At 39.0% G+C, this 21,420-nt stretch overlaps 1 protein-coding gene across 1 annotated transcript in view; it reads left to right on the plus strand.

Moving 5' to 3' along the window:
* The window catches only part of LOC114554578 (potassium voltage-gated channel subfamily D member 3), a 143,952-nt gene that overhangs the window by 45,260 nt on the left and 77,272 nt on the right, over window positions 1-21,420 (plus strand). The window contains exon 2 of the mRNA XM_028576502.1: window positions 18,332-19,482. Coding sequence (XP_028432303.1) covers window positions 18,386-19,482 — 1,097 coding nt within the window. The 5' untranslated portion in view covers window positions 18,332-18,385. The remainder of the gene's footprint in view (window positions 1-18,331; window positions 19,483-21,420) is intronic.

The raw sequence follows: 21,420 nt of genomic DNA on the forward strand, positions 1-21,420 counted from the left end.
TTGTTGTCATCTCTTATTTAGATGTCCCTATAGCCTATATTTCTTTAATACTTTGATACATTAATATGGTTTAGTTATACTGTTATGTTTGTATAGTAGGCTATCGTAGTAGCCTATCGTGTGGAAGATATAGGCTACACTTCTTTCTTTCACATCTTTCTTCTCAAAAGTAATACCAAAATGGGACATATAGAATTGTAAATGCTTTTACTTAAGTATTGGTAGTAAAATACCAATAATAACAGTATAATTTAACATTATTTAATTACTCTCTTGGAATATTATTGATGCATTATGTGTAAGCAGCATTCTAATGTTGTTTACTGGTCACTTTTAACCATCTTATATACTTTTGGGTAGTTAAATCTATAACAACTGCAACACATTTTAGAATTTGATCATGCTTTGGGTGTCTTAATCTGAGAAATAACTCTTACAGCTGTTAGGTGGATTGACATTTTTTTTTATTTGTCTCTGAAATGTAGTATAAAGTATCTGAAATACTCAAGTAAAGTATCTAAAAATGGTACTTTACTACTGTATAGCACTTGAGTACAGTAAAGGTACTTACTTACCACCACTGATATGAACATTTGATGTAATTCTGTTTTAAAACATGCACACAACATCTGTCCAAACATTTGCAAACTAACAAACAAGAAATAAAAAATAAAATAAAACTAACTATACATAGCATGCAACTGTATGCAGAAAAGTGAGGCATTACACTGCAATACAACAAAACTCCATAGGTCATTCTATCTCACAGCGACCAATAAATAAGTATTCAATGTTATAAATGTCACCATACAAACCATCTGTTGACCATTTATATGAATTATTCAAACATTATTAATTATTCCAGCAAAAGCATCCCTTGCATTGATCCCTGGATTTGTGGGATTACTGTAATATTGAGTGCCATCTGGTGGCATAGTCACTGTATGAGCCAGAGTAGCCTAGTCTGCAGAGCTACGGGAATGGAAAATGTCAGTGGGTTTTTTCAGTTCACCTGGGAAATCAAAAGGTTTACAGAGTGGAGATGGAGCTCTGGCAGCTCTCAGAACAGTTGTAGGTATTACGGTAACACAGAAACAGACATTCTACACCTCTCTTTTAGCAGCACTCAGGAACAACACAAAGTTGACTATGGAGGTCTAACTCCAGATGCCATGTGACAAAAATCAGATGAGGTATTAACTGTGTTGTAGACCTGAAAATGAAAGGTTGTTAAGGCCTGTAATACATAATAGCTGCCAGTAGAGTGCAATGCTCACACAACGCAAATCAAAGTTACAGTAACCAAAGTGGTTTTGTCACCCAGTATACTGTACGTGCAGAGAATACTACAGGAAATGCAGGCTTTTCTCCATGGATGAGCGTAATGGACAGTTCAGCACTTTTACGGTTACCGGTTGCATGTAATGTTGGCAATAAAGATTATTCTACTGATGCAACTCGCAAGTCATGTTAGATATGATCGTCAGCCAAATACCCAGAAACGGTGATTTAAAATGCAACCCTGCAATCTTGCTTTTGGAAGAGAGCAAAGAAATGAGTGCACTTTGGTGTGTAGGACAGCAATTTTGTTTGAAGTTACAAGACATACCACCTTGTGTCAGCGTTAAATTGGCACAGTTTGCACAACAGAGAGCCTCCTACCTATGGCTATGCAGCATCTTTGTGCTTATTTGATAACCGGGTCCCTTTTTTCTGCTATCTTGAGGGTATGCAAAGAGCAAAGTCAGAGTCAAATTGTCGCTCCTGATAGGCTGCTGGTGCAGGGAGCCTCTTCAGCCCTAATGGAAAGTCTCTATTTCAGGATCTTCAATTAAGCTGCTCTGTTCAGCATGCTGCCTGGCTGCTGTGGAGATCTCTGTCTTCAGAGTCTTTGTCCTATGTCCTTGTCTTTTTTTTCCAACAATTTACAGCATTAAGTTTTCCATTTGCTTTGGTTTAGTCCTGGAAAATGTTGGTACAAAGGTTAGTGGCTTAAAATTGATAAAACCAGAATATTGTTTGAGGTTGGTGGAGAATGGATTGGCAAAAAACGTCTTTGTAATAAGGAATATCAAAAATTGGTTTGGTTACGGTGGTGCAAAGTTACTAACATTTACTCAACAACTACTTTCGTACATATTTGAGGTACTTTATTGAGTGTATTTCTATTTCATGTTACTCTTATACTATTTATTTAATAATATACTATTGAAAATGTTCTCCACCTCATCCAACTACAACAGGAAAATGCTACTTACACATTAATGCATTAGTAATGATAATAATATAATATAACACTCACTCATGCAATATGAATACTTTTCGTATACTGGGTACATTTTGCTATTTCATACTTTTACCTAACTTAAGTGACATTTTTCATGCAGGACCTTACCTTATAATGGAGTATTTTTATATTGCATCATTGCTTTTTTTAACTGAATATTTTCTCCACCACTGTTTTGTGTATTTCTCACAAATAATTTATATTATTAATACGGATAACAAAATATCTTAATGCTGAAACCCTGCAGTCTGACAAATCATGTTCAAAAGAAAGACCTACAAGTCAAAATGTTGTTGTGTTAGCACAACTTCTTTTTGTTCTTTTGTACTTTTTCACATGAAAAATTGCTGACTTGGGTGTTTTTGTGAAGTCCATAGCTAATTTTTCTAAAGATGCCCTGGCTTTCAGTGAGTTCCTAAATCCAAGTCTAAACAGAACAATCACATTTAGAACAGCACCGATGGAGCATCATGAAAAAAGTACACTCTGATTTTCAAAATAGCTGCTTTATTGATGAAGAATATTTCCAAAAGTGTCCTTAAAAACAGCAAAAGCCTTAACCCCTATCATCTGGGGCTCCTATCAAGCTTTGAATGAATATACTTTAAAACTTCAATCTCTCCTACTTGTGCCATATCATTCCCTGCTTAAGTGAAAGTATTCTGGCATTCAGAATGAATATTTCATTGCTGTTGCACACCTGACACTTCATTCTAGATGCCAGACATAATGTGAAGAGAACACACCATGGTGGCACAGAGTCGATCAGAGAAGGGATGGAGAGGGAGCGGTAAATATAGCATCAGAGTCTTGGCACGAGGCGACGACAATCTAGGACCTAATCTGAGGCAGTTATCAGCATCTGTTGCCTGGCACCCATTTCTGTGGGGGTTTTAGTTATTCATCTATTGCTCCATATCTGTCACTTCTTTTGCATTTGATTCGCCGTACAGAGAATGCATTCAAGAGCGTGGGAGGATGTAACCTCTCAATACCCCCCAGTGAGTCAATATGTCGGTAATACACACATGGCTACTGTGCTCACCTGATTGGATGTGGAGCTCTGAAAGAGGCTGAGGTTGGGAAATTGATTTGTTTTGCCAGTGGCCATGTTAAATGTAAATTGCTTGAGTGTCTGACCTTGAAGCAGTCCTGATTAGTCATTTGCATATCTCCTAAGTGGTAATGTGTCTTCAAGCAACATACTGTGTCACTGTTACCAATGTATTTGTTTCTAATCATGGGGCAGCAGCTGGATGTGGAATTTAATATCAAACAACTGCTTTGTTATTTATGTATTCACTGTATACGTAGGCAAGTTGCTTACTTACAATGCTTTGATGTAAGGCATTGATTGGACCCTAAAAACTGTGCACACTAAACAAGCTCCCTGTTATCTCAGCTATTCAAGTGTATTTTGACTTCAATCACCAAAAGATGAACATGATATCTGGATGGCTTAACTGAAAAAGACATAAAGCTGTAGTTGAGACAACAAGACGTCTCCGAGCTTAGACAAACTATAACCCACATAGGTATGAGCTGACAAAAATGCCCACTACAAATCACTGGCTCACAAGAGAACCGAGACAAGTGGCGGTTTGGCGTGTTAGATGTGATTTATCTGCATGGGTGACATTTGAATCAACTTTTTTGACGAAGGTCTTTTCTCCCCAACTAGACCAACCAACCCCATCAATTTGGATGTCCGCCGCAGTCTTTGTTATCAGGGCTTGTGAGTTATAAACCAAGAATGCATTGATCAGCACGGGGCTTGGAGAGTTTTATGACCCTGTCTTAACTGAATACACCTCAGCTCATTTTCCTCAAGGTGAGTTGTTTTTTAAACTATGCAGGAAGAAATACATCAGCTGAGTTTAGACGGCTTTGAGATTTTGTTTGATTTAATGTCATTTACAAAAAGAAACGACTTCCATCTGAAACTGAAATACTCCTCAACCTGAATTGCGTCAAAACCTTGATTGAGTCCTTTAAGATGTTAACAAAAGAAATGAAAAGGATATTAGTTTTTCCTCATAAAAAACAGCTGAGCTAAAACAAGTTTCCTGGACTCAATACTTCACTTCAATACTTGGCCCAATCTCTCTGATTCTAAGAAAGGGTCAGAAGTTTCTTCTCTGCAGCTGCATAGCAATATAACATAATCAATACCACACATGCAGTCAACTATTAAAATCATCAAAGGCATAATATAAAGGTACAATGTGGCAGTCTAAAGATATCTGTCCTGCACCAAAATGATACTCAAAGTACTGTCTAAAAACACTCTATTTGAATAAATAATGGCACAATAGAGAACACGCATAGCTCTCAGATGCGGCCTGTTTATCCAGGAAACCATCCAGGCTAAAAACACCAGATAGCAAAATTATGAATGGTAATTTAATCACATAATGGCTCCTACACTCTCCAAAAGTCTAATTCCTTGTGTCTGCTCCTCAGTAACAAGTATGCAGTGTGAATTTTAATGATGGCTATTGAGGACAATTGTTTTATTTCATTTAGACAACTCTGTTCTTGACTGATAGAAAATGATCTCCAACAGATTTAATATAATAACTCAAAGGAGAGCGCAAGGATATGAATGCCTGATATGAACACTGTTATAAAACTGAATTAGATTATCTACTTCATAAGAAATATCTAAGCTATAAGAACTCAAAAGAGGCCCTTTATCATTTCTTCTCTGGCTTTACAATGGACATTAAAGTATTTATCTGCAGATATATAGAGTATGCAAAGAGACAGATGATAAGATTTTGTGACTTTCTTTATTTAATGTCATTAAGTCTTCTAAAGGTGAACGGAGTGATGAGTCCATTCAGTATTGGTTGTTGATGTAAAGCTTAAAAAGTCTATCTGCGACACTCCTCATTTGTGCACTGTCTGCAACGAACTACAAAATAAACTTTCATATTCAACTCTATCGCCAGGTAAGAAATATCAATGTTGGATTCTGCAAAACCGCGGCATATACATACAATGTTAACATTTTCGAATTGTGGCAACTACAGTATGGAATGGTTCAGGTTAGGGAAAAATCCTGGTTAATTAAAATGCAAACATTTATTGCATGTCTGTGACATGAGTTGAGATCCAGCCCCCTGCTAAAAAAGTCAGACTTGTTAAATGCCCATCCACCACACCGACCTCCACACCTTTAATTTCTGTCTCCTGAGCTGTGGTTACAGTACTTGATGGTTTGCTATTTGCTTTTGCTATTTATAGCCGGCGACCATTAATTTTGGCTGAAATAATTAACATTGCTGGTATATTTCATTAGCTATAGTTAGTTAGCTAATTCATGTGCTATTACAACTGACTTAAATGTTTAATATTTTAACAACTTGTTTTAATAGTCCTAAATATCAATATGGTGGTTGCATGATTTTGTGTTAAAAGACAGATACTCCATAATCCATGTAGAGGACATGTAAATAAAGAAACGGCATTGTTCGGCATTATGTTGCAGTGTAAAACTAGTGGGTCCTCCTAGTATAATACAAAGTTTTACTTTTTATTGGTACTGATAAATTTTTGTTTTTTAAAAGAGAAAAGACTTTTAGGATGAGGAAAAACTGATGTGTTTGGCAAACATATTTCTATCTCAGGTAACACTGACGGGGGTTGCTGGAGTATAATCCCAAATCAAATAAGGGACCGAGCTGCTCTGTTAGCTTCCAGGATAGGCTTTCACACATTGAGGAAGGACTGCACAGTGTATATGCTAGTAACCCTTTTTTATGGTTACAAAAGATTGCACCTTCCAAATTCTTTGTATATTGGTCTTACTATAGTCCTGTGCACACCGGTTCGGCATGTTGAGAAATGCAAAAGTTTACAGGCCTGCCGTGCCTAGTTATGGTTGCTAAGCTATGATTGGACAGTCACTCTTCAGGGTCAGAGGAATGGTCAGTTCCTGTGTTGGCACTGAACATTAAGCGTAAAGTGCGGAATTGCCCAATATGGACGTTATTCATGGGCTGTTCCTATATAATAGTAAATGTAATTACCTGTACAGTATCAGTCACTCTAGGTTGTTCTCTTTAATGTGGACGTTTATCTCCCCAGTGAACATACAATACATTCAGTAGTCCCTTCTACTTTTGGCTGTAAATAATCAATACTCAAAGGATAGATTGCTTATTGAGCAGGTGGAATTATCAGCTGGTGCTGTTCTGAAAGCCAAGCACTTTTCACTTTCCTGTTGAAATGGTGGTGGTTTCGATTCACAGATGGTGAGGGCTTTCAAAGCACCTCTACACACCCTTTGTATCAAAGACCTGTTTGAGGGGATTTGCGGGTGTATTCCTGTAAGAAAACCAAAATCTGAGCAAATACTCCAAGATGATGTGATACATTCTTTTGTTCAGTAACTGTCTAGAGGAAGATGAGCAGCAGGTAGAAAAACACAGTCTAAATAGAAGGCAATGATTTGTGAGCGAAGTAAGTTTCTACTCTTGTTTTGAACTAATCAAACTCTGTCTGCTAACCATAATCAAGCTGATCGGCTGCTGGACTTAAATAACACCTTTTTGACTTTGCAGGTAAGTGAAATAATTCTCTCTCTGATGTGAAATCACAGCTGTGACTGCTCATATAGTGCAGTGTTTACCTGCAGCTTTGTCCTCATCACGCACCAGACAGATTAATTCAAAGGCCCAATCGGACCAGTTGAAGTAGATTGTTTGTTTATACGTCTCTCTGGCTCCGGCCTTTATTTGTGCAATTCCTTCTTTCAGTCTTGGGGAAAAGGCCACAGTTTCTCATTGTGGCAAAGATCCTCAAAATAAGGACCAGATTCTGTAATTTTCATCAGTTAAGAAAAGAACATAGGAAACTCTAAGATGACAAACAAAGTGCAGCATTTGGAACAGCTAAGAGAAAGTTGAAAAAGGAGAAAATGTTTTTGAACAGATTTGAACTGAGTTTAAAAGAATTCAAGCATCATAGCAGAGAAGGGATAAGACAAGGCTTTGAAAAAAAAAACAATCTTAAATACAAATGCCAAATGGATGTAGGTATTTAGATAAGGTAGTTCCCGCATCTCAAACACATATCTCGCCAGGGAGGAAGTTGGACACAGCCAAAAATGTCTCAATTCCGCTGCTTAAGAATTTTAAGTACTCAGTCATACACTCTGATCTAATTGAGTTGGAAATTAAAGCCCCAGAATAAGATTAGTGACGGAGCTTTTATAAATGAGGTATAATAATAGCCAAAGAAAATTGGATGTAATGATATGATCAAATCAGTTTTAGGATTACCAAGTCATACGGAAGGTAAAATACCCCTAGACAGAGGAATGTAAAGTTTGTGTAATTGTTTCTGTTAGAAATGTCAATTATATGTACAATATGTGTGTGTGTGTGTGTGTGTGTGTGTGTGTGTGTGTGTGTGTGTGTGTGTGTGTGTTTATATATAAATCTGAAAACATTTACTTCCTTTATAGAATAACTGCACATAACTGCCAATTAAGGCTGTGAGAATTTGACAGAGCGAAGACTTTTAAATATAGTCCATTGAATAAATTCCTTCACCAGTGAAAGAAATGTAACAACTTGCACTACGTGTTGAATAGAGGATGTCCGAAACCCACACTGTCCTTATCAAATCTCAAAGTAGAAGATTGAAATTGTTTTTGTGTTTGTGACTTTTAAAGTCAATCAGGTTCAAAGCATGCATGTAGCTTTCAAGCCAAAAAAGGTTTCTCCGTGAAAATATCATCTAAATGTCATCACAACATCGTACCTTACATCATCTTGTCTGTGTGTGTGTGTGTGTGTGTGTGTGTGTGTGTGTGTGTGTGTGTGTGTGTGTGTGTGTGTGTGTGGGTGTGCGGGTGTGGGTGTGTGGTCACTGACCCTTAGCTGATTTGTCACTGTGTTCACACCCAGGTACCTCCTACTGTACCAGTTTCTTTGATTTGTATGTTCTTTCATTTTTGTATCTTTTCATCTTCGTATATTGGTCTTGCTACAGTCCTATGCACACCGCTTTAGCATGTTGAAAGCTATTCTTCCTGGAGTCCACCCACAGCTTGTGCAGCTATACATTGCTGCGCATCATTACATTAAAAACAACCACCAAAAAACAATATTCAATACATCACTGAAAGAAAAACAACGATTGCATTTTCATAATACATCTTTTTATTTTTATTTAACTTAGTCACATAATTTCTTAGCTTGCGGTAAACTTGCTTAATCTCTCTGTGCCATACAATCCTTCAATTCCTCATCAATCCAAAACGATCTGACATTTCTAACAGTTCTCTTTTTCACAGGTGCATGCTTATCCACCATCTCTGCAAACAACTTATTAAAAGCCTCAACAGCGTCATCTGGATCATCCTGCTTCAACACACTATCCCAGCAAATATTTCTAACATCTTCTATAAAATCGTTCTCATTGAAGTATTTATATGCTTTCTTAATAATGATTTGTGGTCCAGCTTTTGGGACCTTTGTTTTCCTTACTACAGCCACTAGGTTGTGATCACTACATCCAGTTGGCAAAGACATACCTTTGCTGCATTGTTCTGCTTGGTTGATAGGCTTGCTGTGCCTAGTTATGGTTGTAAAGCTATGATTGGACAGTCACTGTTCAGGGTCAGAGGAATGGTCAGAGGAATGGTCAGTTCCTGCGTTGGCACTGAAGAAGATTGAAATTGTTTTTGTGTTTGTGACTTTTAAAGCCAATCAGGTTCAGACCTTCCGAAATGGAAATGTCTGTCTGTCGATCAATCAGCTCACCACTTTGGTTCATTAAATTATATGATATTATAATATATGTGGTGACCCGAAGATGAATACTTATTACTCAGGTGATCCCCTCACTTTTCCTTTAATGCCAACATTGGCTCAACATTTTTATTTGTCCAGTACTTTATTAGAATTGTTGCAAATTCTTCAAATTCGTCATTTGACTGATCAGTTAATCAACTCACCGTTTCAACACAATATAATTTATTTAGATGTTTTTGTGGAACTTGTTCAGCCTGCCTTCCTCCGAGCACAATCTAGTCTTGCGTATGTTAAATACTTTTGTGTGTGTGTATGTGTGTGTGTTGCAGACAATGATGTAAACCATTATACAGTAACTAGGTCATAACAGGGGAGACCCAGTTAGGCTTTTACATCCTCCTGTTGTCACATTGCCCTCTATCAGCATAGCATTGTGTCCATGTGTATGGGGGCCATTCATTTGCATTCAACTTTAATGGCTCCAACATCAAATCCAATCTTGAGCTGTTACAGGAGGACATTTGTCACATTTGAGCCCATTGAGGTGAATGATTTTGTCAGCCAGGAACTCTATAATTGATAATATTCATTACTGTATGTCATTTATTACTTTGTCTTAAATCAGCCCTGGAGTCCTTGGACCATTCACTGCGCTCATTAGAGTTTTAATTAAAACACTGAACTATGATAATATTGCTATTTTCTTAAGGGCAATAAATGGGAAAAGTGGTATCTTTTTTTCATTGTACAGGTATCACTACATTTGGCAATAAAGTAAAATCAACACGTAAGGTATAGTGGTATAAATCTTCATGTTGTGTACATATTCACACATTTAGGCCTTCCTTTTTCCCAGAGCGTTACCCCATGCGTATTTTGTAACGTTAATGCATATAGCATCAGCCTCATCTGGCTCATTTTCTGTAGTTTCTGTGACCTTAGTCTATATCCACAACGTTCCATTTCCAGGATTGCTCCAGTGGCGCTTGAAATGTTTCTCATTCGGTGGGATGTCCGTTACCTTCCTCTTTCTTTGTGTTGTAATTTTAAACTCCGATGGATTTATGAGGACTATGGTTAACTGGTCCTCAGATATCTGCAGGGTAAATCCAGACAGCTAGCTAGACTATCTGTCCAATGTGAGTTTTCTGTTACACGACTAAAACAACCTTTGAATGTTCACGTTCCACCGAAACAAGTTCCTTCCTGAGGCTATATAGCAGAGGCGCCGTTGCTCCGTGCAGCGCTCAGCGCCGCCGAAGACGATTGTGTTGTGTTTAAAGAAATGCCTATAAACCAGAGCATGTTTTTCTCCCATCCTGGATTTCTGTGTGGACTCACCAGACCCTCCTACGCAGCTCTGTAGAGGAAGGTCTGGCTATGCGAGACTAACATAACGTTAACGTCTGCTGCAGTGTCACTCGAAGCGGCGGTAGCTTCAGAGGCAGGCTTACGAAAACACGGAAAGAGTGTAGTTTGAGTTCGCTTTCGTTTTGTAGTCTATAGTGATCACATTAGTTCATTTCAAATTTGCACAGAGAACTCTGTTGTTGTTCCTCCGTGATTTACAACAGAAGTGTGAATTTATGAAGTGTAAAAGTTCTGTCCCAAAACGATCGTTACATACTCCTACCTCTGTAAGTGGGTATACAGAAACCCTTTACCTTTCCTAGGGTGTGTACGTGTTGCGTATACCTGCGCGCCACATAGACTACACCGCTGCATAAGCGGCAGCTGCAGCAGACACAGTGATGCGCATGCTTTTCCATGGGTAGTGAACCTACAGCGGTCAGTGTTTTATGTTCGCTGCAAAGAAAAAAATATATCACCTGATTAATGCAACGTTATCACGCCGTCTCCCGTCCATTTTTCACCACAGAGTTGCCATAAAGCTGCTACCAGCCGGGCTAAAGCTAATATAGTTAGCCTTAAGAAATAAGGGGTCTGTCCCAACTTGGCTCGGAGCCCCGAAGCTGGAAACGTAGCACTACAACAGAACTCTATGTCTGATATAATGTAATTTACACTGATTTAAGTGTTCTTTGACACAGAGAGTTTGTTGCTAGTGTAAACCCTGACAAACTTCCGGCAAATTTGAGATTTGCTCTGCAAGTCAGTCTGGTGAAGAGCCCATTCAAACCCATTTCTAATGTCCCCAAAATCGAGGCACCAATCACAACCGCTGAGGCGGGCTTTACACCACTCACAACCGTTGAGACGGGCTTTACGCGACAACGATAGCCAGCGACAGCGAGCAGCTTTTTGTTTACATTTAACATGACGGCTACCCGGATCGTTGGTCTGATTGGTTGGACTATCCAATGCGCCCAGAGGCATTTGAGCGTCATCCGTTGGTGACGCCCCTTTGGAAATGAGCTGTCAATTAACCTTTCCCAGACCCACTCTCAGTTACAACTGAGAAGGGTCTGGTGTCAACCAGGCTATGCATGTGTATTAATATCATTGACTTTAGCCTGGATTGATAGTATTATTTGAATACAATGGTGTCATGTCAGTCAAACTGTGTATTTGACTACTTCATTTCCCTCTCCAAAATCACTTCAGAACAGTAGTGACAGCTCTTATACTTGCTTTGGTGTTTGTAAAGCATTAAAGTTCAACAAAGAATGGTTCACATAAGAATATATATCGTAGGAAAAAAATATATGGCAAAGTCAGTTTTTTCAATAAAAGTGATGTAATTGGATCATTTAAAGCCCTGTGTGATATTACAGTTCAATTAAATGTATTTGTATTCAGTGAAGAAAACTGGTGAACATTTAAATCACTCGTTTATATTTTCTGTATGCTAATTTACTTTAAAGGCTTATTGTACCAGCAAATATGTCAAGGATGCCATAAACAAACAACTTTCAGAAATAATCATATGCATTGAAGTGCAGTAGCATCACCGTTCAAATGCGTAATTGCTTAGTTTAAGCACCTGCTTTTTTGGCTCCATTTACTGTTGACAGATGAGTTTTAAAACTCTGCCATAAAGCTTTCTATTCATCATTTCAGTGAGACTTATGGCAGTGTGTATATATGCTAATACCTCATTCTACTCCTGACTTGACTGTGTTTGCGTATGAATTTAAGAAAGGATTTTGCGTGGTATTTATTTGCTCTGCAGCTCAAAGCTTAAGAGGTTCCCAGAGTGAAAATAATTTCTCTGTTTTTTGGAGGGCTTCCAGCAGCTGCTTCACACAGCAACCAGCCTGATGGTGTGGTCAACACTGCAGTCAATCTGTCTTTCGTCTCTGTGCAATTTCTCTGCATCACCACAACAGGTCGGATTAACAGGATTCATGCATGCTAAGCTGTGGTGGGGTTTGTGTTTTGGATAATGAAGTGAGTCACGACTGCTCAAACACAATCAATGCTACTGTCTTTCATCTGAACTCATTTATCCACACCCACACTATCTCTCTGGGTCTATAGTCTGTCAGACTGATGGGCTGACTTGTATACTTCCCTGTTTATACCTGTGATTTTTCATATTCCCATTGATTCAGACATCGCCATTTTTCTATTAGCGCTTTCGTTTGTTATTTTTCTTGTAGCCTCTCAGGCCCACTGCTTCACCAGCTATTTGTGCTCTGTAATTGTTCAGAGGAGGACACCTGTGGCCCATGTCCACCTGACTACCTTTACCTCTTTTTCTTGATTGCTATGTTCTTTCCTTTCTCTCTATATATTATCTATTTCTCTATCTTTCTATCTATATGATTGTTAAGATGGAATTCACTGCATTCTATGATTTAACAAAGAAGTGACATCTGCCTTCATTCCCCAATGAATCTACACTGTATCTATCTTGAATTGCAATATTAAAGCATGTTTTACTGATGGGTAATGGATAATGCCTGCAGACTGATTCTTACCAGATGAGGGAGGACATCAAACCCTCTATGTTTAAAACATTCCTGCTCATGATAAATGGTCACTAGACTGGTGATTGGCAAACAGATTTCAGGATACTAAACCATTTGCAATCATCATGGGTTACATAGTGGGGGCTGTTTTATATAAGTTATGCAGTGTGAGATGATGGAGTGTAATTTATGAAACTTTGTTTGAAGTTGTTGAAAGTTTTTCGTTTTCATCTTAGCATGAAAACGGATTTAAAATGTGAAAAGGGTCAGTTTAGTAGAGAAGAATAGCTGTTCACTGTTTTTGTTCACCATTTGATCAGCATCACAACTCCTACATTTAGGAGAGAAAATCCAATACTTTAAAAGAGTACAACACTGATTTACCATTGCACTTCTTTGACATTGTTGGACTCACAATGGCCGAGTTTAAAAACCAAAGAATCACAGATATCATCCGTTTTACTCCATGCATTCTTTTTCCTCCTTGTGGGCCTTCCTTGCCTACTTTACCCACAATACAACTCCCCAGCCAACAGTTCTCTTTGAGGTTCTGGCGTGTTCACATTACACAAAGTCATTTCATCCGTTGTTATAAAAGATAGTGATTAGTGCACCTTTAAAAACTTCAGTTTCTTTTGATTCAAACACAACATTAGCCCGCTGTACAGTAGCCTAATGTGTTTCTTGCTGAAAAATAAAAATGTTCACAATTCACAGGTACAGAAAAGGTATCCTGCAGCATAGACCAAGAGATGTCGTAACCCATTTACTGAAAATGTAGTCTGGCTCTGAGGGTGACAGTTGTGAGCACGCTTATTGTGAGATCAAGATTTCTCATTGTTTATATTTCTACACATAAACCATCTCTTTATGCTTTTAAGTCTTTGCTGAGTATTTTCTCTGTGGACTGAACAGCCACAATTGAAGTGCAGAGAAAAGACGTTTGTTCATATGACCATGAAAACCATAAAGAATAGGAGGCTGGACATAACGCTAATAACACAATGATGATCAAACTAAATATAAGATACAAGATCTAGATGTAGATGTAGAGATCTAATCTAATTCAAATGCCTCAGTCAAAATGAGAAACGGCTCACATAAATGGCAGCAGATGAAGCCTGTAGAAGAAGATCTGTACTCTAATGGAGTTGGTCTGTGTGTAGGGGGCTATAATTCATAAAATTTGGCTTTCATCCAATTAGCATGCAGCGACCACAGGTGCAGGACAGCCAGATGAAAACACCTTAAAATCTCAGCTGTTGCTTCAGCTCTGATCAGCAGAAATTGGATGATGAATTATTACAGAAATGATCCCAATTGCTGTGTAAGATTTAAATACATAATAACAGTGACTGAAATGCCAACGCCCTGCAAAGATTACATTTGGCCTTATCACTGCATATTTGGATGATGTATGATAGAACATAAACTTTTATTTGCTTGCCTATTTTATCAGTGGAAATTTTAGCTAAATAAGACTTAACATTTAAATACACTGAAAAACCATACGCAAAATAATTTTTCACACTTGAGGAAATATAGCTTGAGAAAAAGTTGGCAAGTTGATGGTTTAGCAAGTACTTAAGAAACAACAAGTCCTCCAATATGGGTTGTTTATTCCTATCCTCTAATAGAACCCACAGGAGCATTTCCATCAGAGAACATTGGCCACGGTTTTGAACGTAAAGATTGCAATTTTAAACACGTTAATGTTGTAAAACTATCACAGTTTGGTTATGTTTAGGCACAAAAACTGCTAAGTTAAGTTTAGAAAAAAAGTTAAAATCAGATCAATGTGATGTGTTTGTTTGAGTCAAAAGTGAACTGTCATTTTGAAATTAATCGAGCTTTAGGGACCTTAGTCCGTGACGTAACGTCACATCCTCATTTTAGGCGTTTACATTACATTTGAAAAATGGTTGACATAATTATTTGGTTGGTTATTTGCATATCAGTTTCCCTCTCTGGAAAGCATTTTGGTCTCTCTCTCTATTTTTCCCATATTTATTCTCTAAAGATACCCTCCTTTTTTCTTAAATGAAAGCCCCTACTGCCACTATCTCATGCAAAGTATGAGATGGATAACATCCAATGTTCTTCTCTAAAGTTAAAGTGCCACCTCAGAGGTTTGAACATGTCAGAAAAAAAGAGTAAGAGTGGGAAAATGATCCACAGCAAAGACAGTATTATATAGGCATTTGGCAGATTTAGGTGATACATTAAAATCACAAGACAATGAATGAAGACCATGATGGAAATGTCAAAAATCTAAACTGTATCATTTCATATTACTTTTATCTGTATACATTATTATTTATATTAAATGTGTGTACGCAGGGAAGGCAGTGATGTAACTAAAGATATCCTCGGTAATTGTATACATTTGTATCTTCAGATTTCTTCATTGATGATATGGTATCAGTGGGTCCATGCATCAAGTATATTCAGTGCTTACTGAAAAAGTGGTACACAGCAGAACAAATACACAGTTTTAAAGGGGAAAAAAGAGAAAAACATACCTAAAAATAGTTTCATTCTTAGACTCAACAGCGCTGAAAGACCAAGGATGAAAAAAAGCAAGCCTCTTTGTGTAAGACTCCCTGCTGCTTAAAAAAATTTCAAAGAGTCAATTCATGAATATTTCACACGATATGCCAGAACTTCATCTGAACATCTGAATGTACTGGAGTCCATCAATAGCCTATCTGTCTTAACACCCAGGCCCCACAGTCTCACTCTCTCTTTGCCTTTCTGTCTCTCACTTTGCTTCTGTCTCTCTTCTAATGGCCACACACAAGGCCACCCATTCAAAGAGCCTCCTCATCCAGCCACAGCAGGCCCCCGAGGGGCCTATGTACAGACCATGCTGCCTGGGATTAAAGTGTGAGATAGGAGGGAGAGGCAGTGGGGCTTTCTCTCTGATGATGAGGCTCTATAGGGCTTCCTTTGACACCCACTCAGCTTTGCTCGAATTTGATGATGAAGGCTTGTTTGAGAAAAATGATGGCGGATGGAGTCTTTTAGTACTGGTTTAATAATTATACTTAGCACTTGTATAAGACTCTTTGTGGCTAGCTGTTCATACAAAAAAAAAAAGTTTTAAAAGTATCTCTTACTAATTACAATGTTGCAGTTGAGCTCAAACTCTGGAAAAAGTTGGTAGGGATTAATTTTCTTTCCAGATCAGATGGTTATTAATTTGCAAGAAATAAGATAAATGAAATGATAAGGGCCTCAAAGTGAGTCTTGCATTATTATCTAATCTAAACAGGACCTCACTGTTTTGCAATCTAGTTTTAAGGCCATAATTATTTCCATTTTATTAATGAAAGACAATATTCTTTTTCTGGATATTACATTTGAAAAAGTGAGGGTTGTATTATATTCGAGGTAGACATTGTTTGTTAATAGCCTTCAAAATGATTAGCTTCCATGCACCCGACCTCTCAGACCTCAACAGCAGAGCAATCGTGGCGTAGCACAGCAAATTATACTGATCACCCACTCAATCCTCACTTCACATTACTACAGCACTGTCTGGCCTCAGAAACAAGACTTTAAAAATAAAGGAAGGTCTGCTTTGGGCCTTCTGCCAAATCAACTTTAAATAACAGGCTATAATTACGGTCTTCTTTTATTCTAACCAATATAGCATTCTAACCTAGACAAAAACTGTACATGTTGCACAGAATGGGGGGTTATTGGGGGCCCAGCAGCTCACTTTTTGCCCTGAGCCCCTTAAGAACTTCAGTCCGGTCATGTTAAAAGCCTTAAAATGGAAATAATGTTAAATATGAGGGACAAATTGTTATCCTTCATAAAGTAATAGTTTACAAGCAGTAACTCTGCACCCTTTTGGTACTGAAGTTACTATAATATTCAAGTGGGGTGGGGTCTGTTCTGTCTGTCTGTTCTGTGACTGTTCTGTCAATAGCACATATGATGGTAAAGTGAGGCGAGGGAAGGAGGGCTGATGACACAGCTGGCACAGTGAGAGAGACGCGCACGGTACTTTATGCTGGAGAAAAAGAAGGCGCGCTGCTCCTCTCCATCACATTTCCCTTTCCACACACTGACGGGAAAATAACGAAGCCAGGATGTAAAAAATAAATAAATAAATACATCCGTTAGACGTTTACAAATCCTGCTACAAACCGTTTCTTCTGAGTCTTGTGGTCCCACAGTCTGGTTAATTCTGCCTCATCAGACGCGTTTTGGCGCTCTGCTCGGTGCCGGAGTCTGCCGAGTGCCGACCAACGAGGAGAGGTGTAGCTCGCTGCTTTATCCCGCTGAATGGACCCGAGCTCTTCTTCTCTCACTTGTTAACCGGGGACTCGGTCTTTACAGAAAGTCTGATTCTGTTTTTTTTATTCCTCCCTCCACTTTTATCGGTGAGTGTCTTAATGCGTTTGCTCCATTCCACTCCATTCACTCATTCTCTGTCTGAGAATATGTTGAGGTGCGTTTCAAAAGTAGCATATGTTAGGTGAACATATGCATTTCGAGTTGAAGTTAGTCAGCTAGTGCATGGGTAAAATATTTTCAGTGTACAAAATTTAGGGCTTGCCACGTTTTGAATGTTTTTAGATATGTGTAAACATTTAATTCAAATGAAAAATTAACTGACGTGATGTAGGTTATTTCAAAAACGATTTCAGGTCACTTATAGGCTGTTTTAAACATTTAAATTAACCCACCGAAAAAGGATGTAATATATCCACGTAGATAGATCCGGAGCAGTCACCTCCTTATTCCGATGCAACAGGTTTGTTTCAGTCCCTGACAGTCAGTGGTCTCCCTGTCGGTCCGTTAATGATGCTGCTCAGCTCATGTTTGTGCTTGTGTATTTACTGATGCTGCTGATGCTGTTAGTTAACTGATTCACTGCATCACTGTAGCCTACATCTACCTGTACAGTTATTAATGTCTGAAGCCAATATGAGCTCAGGTCCAATGAAGAAGTCATCTGGTTTACAAATGCAACTCAAAAAATTAGTCACAGTTGAAACAGGCTATGCAGGCTGTAGATATCAGTAGAAATACACATTTTGTACAAACTTTACGTTGAGGTTGTGTGCTGAACTGACTGACTAGACTCCGCCTTTACCTGTGTGTTGCCTATCTAGTTGTGCTTTACTTCTTGCCATATTGTTTGCCATATATCAGCTTTGTCATCGAAATTGGATGATATTTGGGGTGGATTTGGACTGAAAGCAGGAGTGGATAGTGACTGGAAATTTAATAGAAAGAAAAACTCATTTGGATTTCAAAATGTCATCAGCTTCATGCTGGCCTCTTTTGGTGCTATGATGGCGAACACTGATCATTCGGTGGATCATTTAGTGTGCTGCTGTTTTCAGCTTTATGTTTCCTTTTGTTTGTTGGCATTTCTCCCTCAGATGTCAGTTGGACTCTGAAGGTGAGGAGGACTACTTTGAAGACTCTGCTTCACGATGGCGACAGCAGCGTGGCTCCCTTTTGCCAGGGCAGCAGCCATTGGCTGGATGCCTGTTGCCAACTGCCCCATGCCTGTTTCACCGACGGACAACAGTAAGAGACAGGACGAGCTGATCATTCTCAATGTCAGCGGCCGTCGCTTTCAGACCTGGAGAACCACTCTGGACCGCTACCCTGACACCCTGCTGGGCAGCTCTGAAAAAGACTTCTTTTACAATGAGGACATCAAGGAGTACTTCTTTGACCGAGACCCTGATGCCTTCAGGAGCATCCTCAACTTCTACCGGACAGGGAAGCTTCACTACCCCCGCCAACAGTGCATCTCAGCCTACGATGAGGAGTTGATCTTTTTTGGCATCATCCCTGAGATCATCGGCGACTGCTGCTACGAAGAGTACAAGGACAGAAAGAGGGAGAATATAGAGCGGCTGCAGGATGATCAGGAGGAGAACAAGGACATGAAGCTGCCCCACATGAACTTCAGGGAGACCATGTGGCGGGCCTTTGAGAACCCCCACACCTCCACCATGGCCCTGGTCTTCTACTATGTCACTGGTTTCTTCATCGCCATCTCGGTAATCACAAATGTTGTGGAGACGGTGCCCTGTGGTTCCACGGCCAACCAGAAAGACATGCCATGTGGTGAACGCTACACGGTGGCATTCTTTTGCATGGACACCGCCTGCGTCATGATATTTACAGTGGAGTATCTGATGCGCCTGTTTGCCGCGCCTAGCCGCTACCTTTTCATGCGTTCAGTGATGAGCATCATCGATGTGGTGGCCATCTTGCCGTACTACATCGGCCTGGTGATGTCCAACAACGAGGACGTGAGCGGCGCCTTTGTGACGCTGCGCGTGTTTCGAGTGTTTCGTATCTTCAAGTTCTCCCGTCACTCGCAGGGCCTGCGGATCCTGGGTTATACACTGAAGAGTTGTGCTTCAGAGCTTGGCTTCCTCCTCTTCTCACTCACCATGGCCATCATCATCTTCGCCACGGTCATGTTCTACGCAGAGAAGGGCTCCAGCTCCACCAAGTTCACCAGCATCCCAGCTTCCTTCTGGTATACTATTGTCACCATGACGACGTTGGGGTGAGTAGTAGACATATGCACACGCACTGACGCACTGACACACACACACACACACACACACACACACACACACACACACACACACACACACACAAACACAAACAGGTAATACATACACATGTACCCACTGTAAGCATCCTGTATCTCTCCTATTGCTAAACTGTATTTGTATTTGTTAAATACACCAAAAAAAATCGTTTCAGATGTTAATAGATGCATTTTTGTGATTTTTTTTTTTTTTTTTTTGAGAAATTTAAATAATTTATGAAAACCACTTTAAATTTCAAATGATCATTAAGACAGCCAGCCCACATACTTCAGTACGCTACAGCTTATTTGGGGCTGCCAGTGTGAGTAATGGGCTGAAGTGTGGCATTTATCTACCAGCACAAATACTCGTGGCATTTTGTTTGCCTCACTTAGAGCTCGCCAAATAAGGACGGTCATTGAATACAAAAGATGCCCAGATACTACACAGATCTGTGTGTGCACTAAGGACACAATTAATGTGGATCTTTTATTAATAAATATTTTGCTTTAGAAAACAAATCCCTTTCAATTTTAGCCTTTTGAGAAAATGATGCACAACATGTAGCCTAACCCGAGACACAGATCAGGGTTGAACCATTATGATTACAATTATACTGATGTTGGAAACATGTGTTATGATTGGTTAATTATTCATAATTGTCCAATAAACTAACAAATCTTTAGCATTTTTCTACCTCTGCATCCTTGTGACATTTAAATGTTAAAACTTCTTCCTATAAGTGGTTCAGTTTAATTGTTTTACAGAGAAAATAATAGTTGTAGTTGTTTTCTGTATTTCTTTTTTATAATTTGGGCCACACCAGAAGCTTATTATATTTATGGCCTAGTTATTCAGTGTGAAAATACTGTGTGAAGAATTCATTTAACTGCATTATAAAGTTGGATCTCTCTGCTGTGTGCCTGGAGCCTGTGCCTGTGTTCCTATGAGCTCTCCTCTGTTACCTTTGTTATGATTCCCCTCTTTCACACAAACTCACTGAGATTAATAAATACTCTGTTTTGTATAGACGGGGGTTGGCGCCTGGGTAGACAGTGACAGGACATGACGCGGATTGCACCACGGTCAAGGAGCCGTTTGTAATTTAACAACCAAGTCTCTTATTCCTTGAATTTATCTGACGATTTCGGTGCCAGCCCTTACTAACAGAAGTTCCTGAATCTTTTTGTCTTTACATGTAGACATTTTTCGTTGCCGTCTTCGTGTAAATTAGCCTTCTTCTTTACCCTCTAATGTTTGTTTTCTTCCGGCTTTGCGTGAGCCACATAAAACATGATCGACAATGCCAACTCGCTTGCTGTGAATTCTCACACTTTGCGCTCAATCAGAGATTACACAGACTTCGTACTGGGGAGCTTGCTGGTTTCCGCCATTAGATTAGTTCTCACATAAAGCTCTGCCAAGTAATGTCTAGATAATTTCAGGTTTGCATTGCAAAAGGGGTTTCAGTTAGACTTGTTTTATGATTAATTAATCGGTGTATAACATTTAGAGAATAGTGATATTTGCTCATCACCATTCCCCAGAGCTGTAGTTGTCACTTTGTTTTTTTTGTTTTTGCCCAGAAGTCCAAAACCAAAGATTTTCAAGCAGCATTTGAGAAGCTGTGAATATTCAGTGTTTTTAATACAACCATCCTTTATGTTTTCCCGCCACTGCAGCCCAGCAAGGAAATGCTGTCTGTGGAAACACAAAAAACAGAATTTCACTTTGGAAGATGTATACTTGATTTGTCTAACTTACACTGATATTGTGTTCGGAATAAATCTCATCACAGCCACTATGGACCGTTGGAATAATTATGGCATCCAATAACTCCATGTACATAATGGTCATATTAGTATTGTTTTAAAGTTAAAAACCTTAAGATTTTTATAAATTCAAGCCCA

This window comes from Perca flavescens, chromosome 4 (assembly GCF_004354835.1).
Source record: "Perca flavescens isolate YP-PL-M2 chromosome 4, PFLA_1.0, whole genome shotgun sequence".
NCBI classification, from domain to species: Eukaryota; Metazoa; Chordata; class Actinopteri; order Perciformes; family Percidae; genus Perca; species Perca flavescens.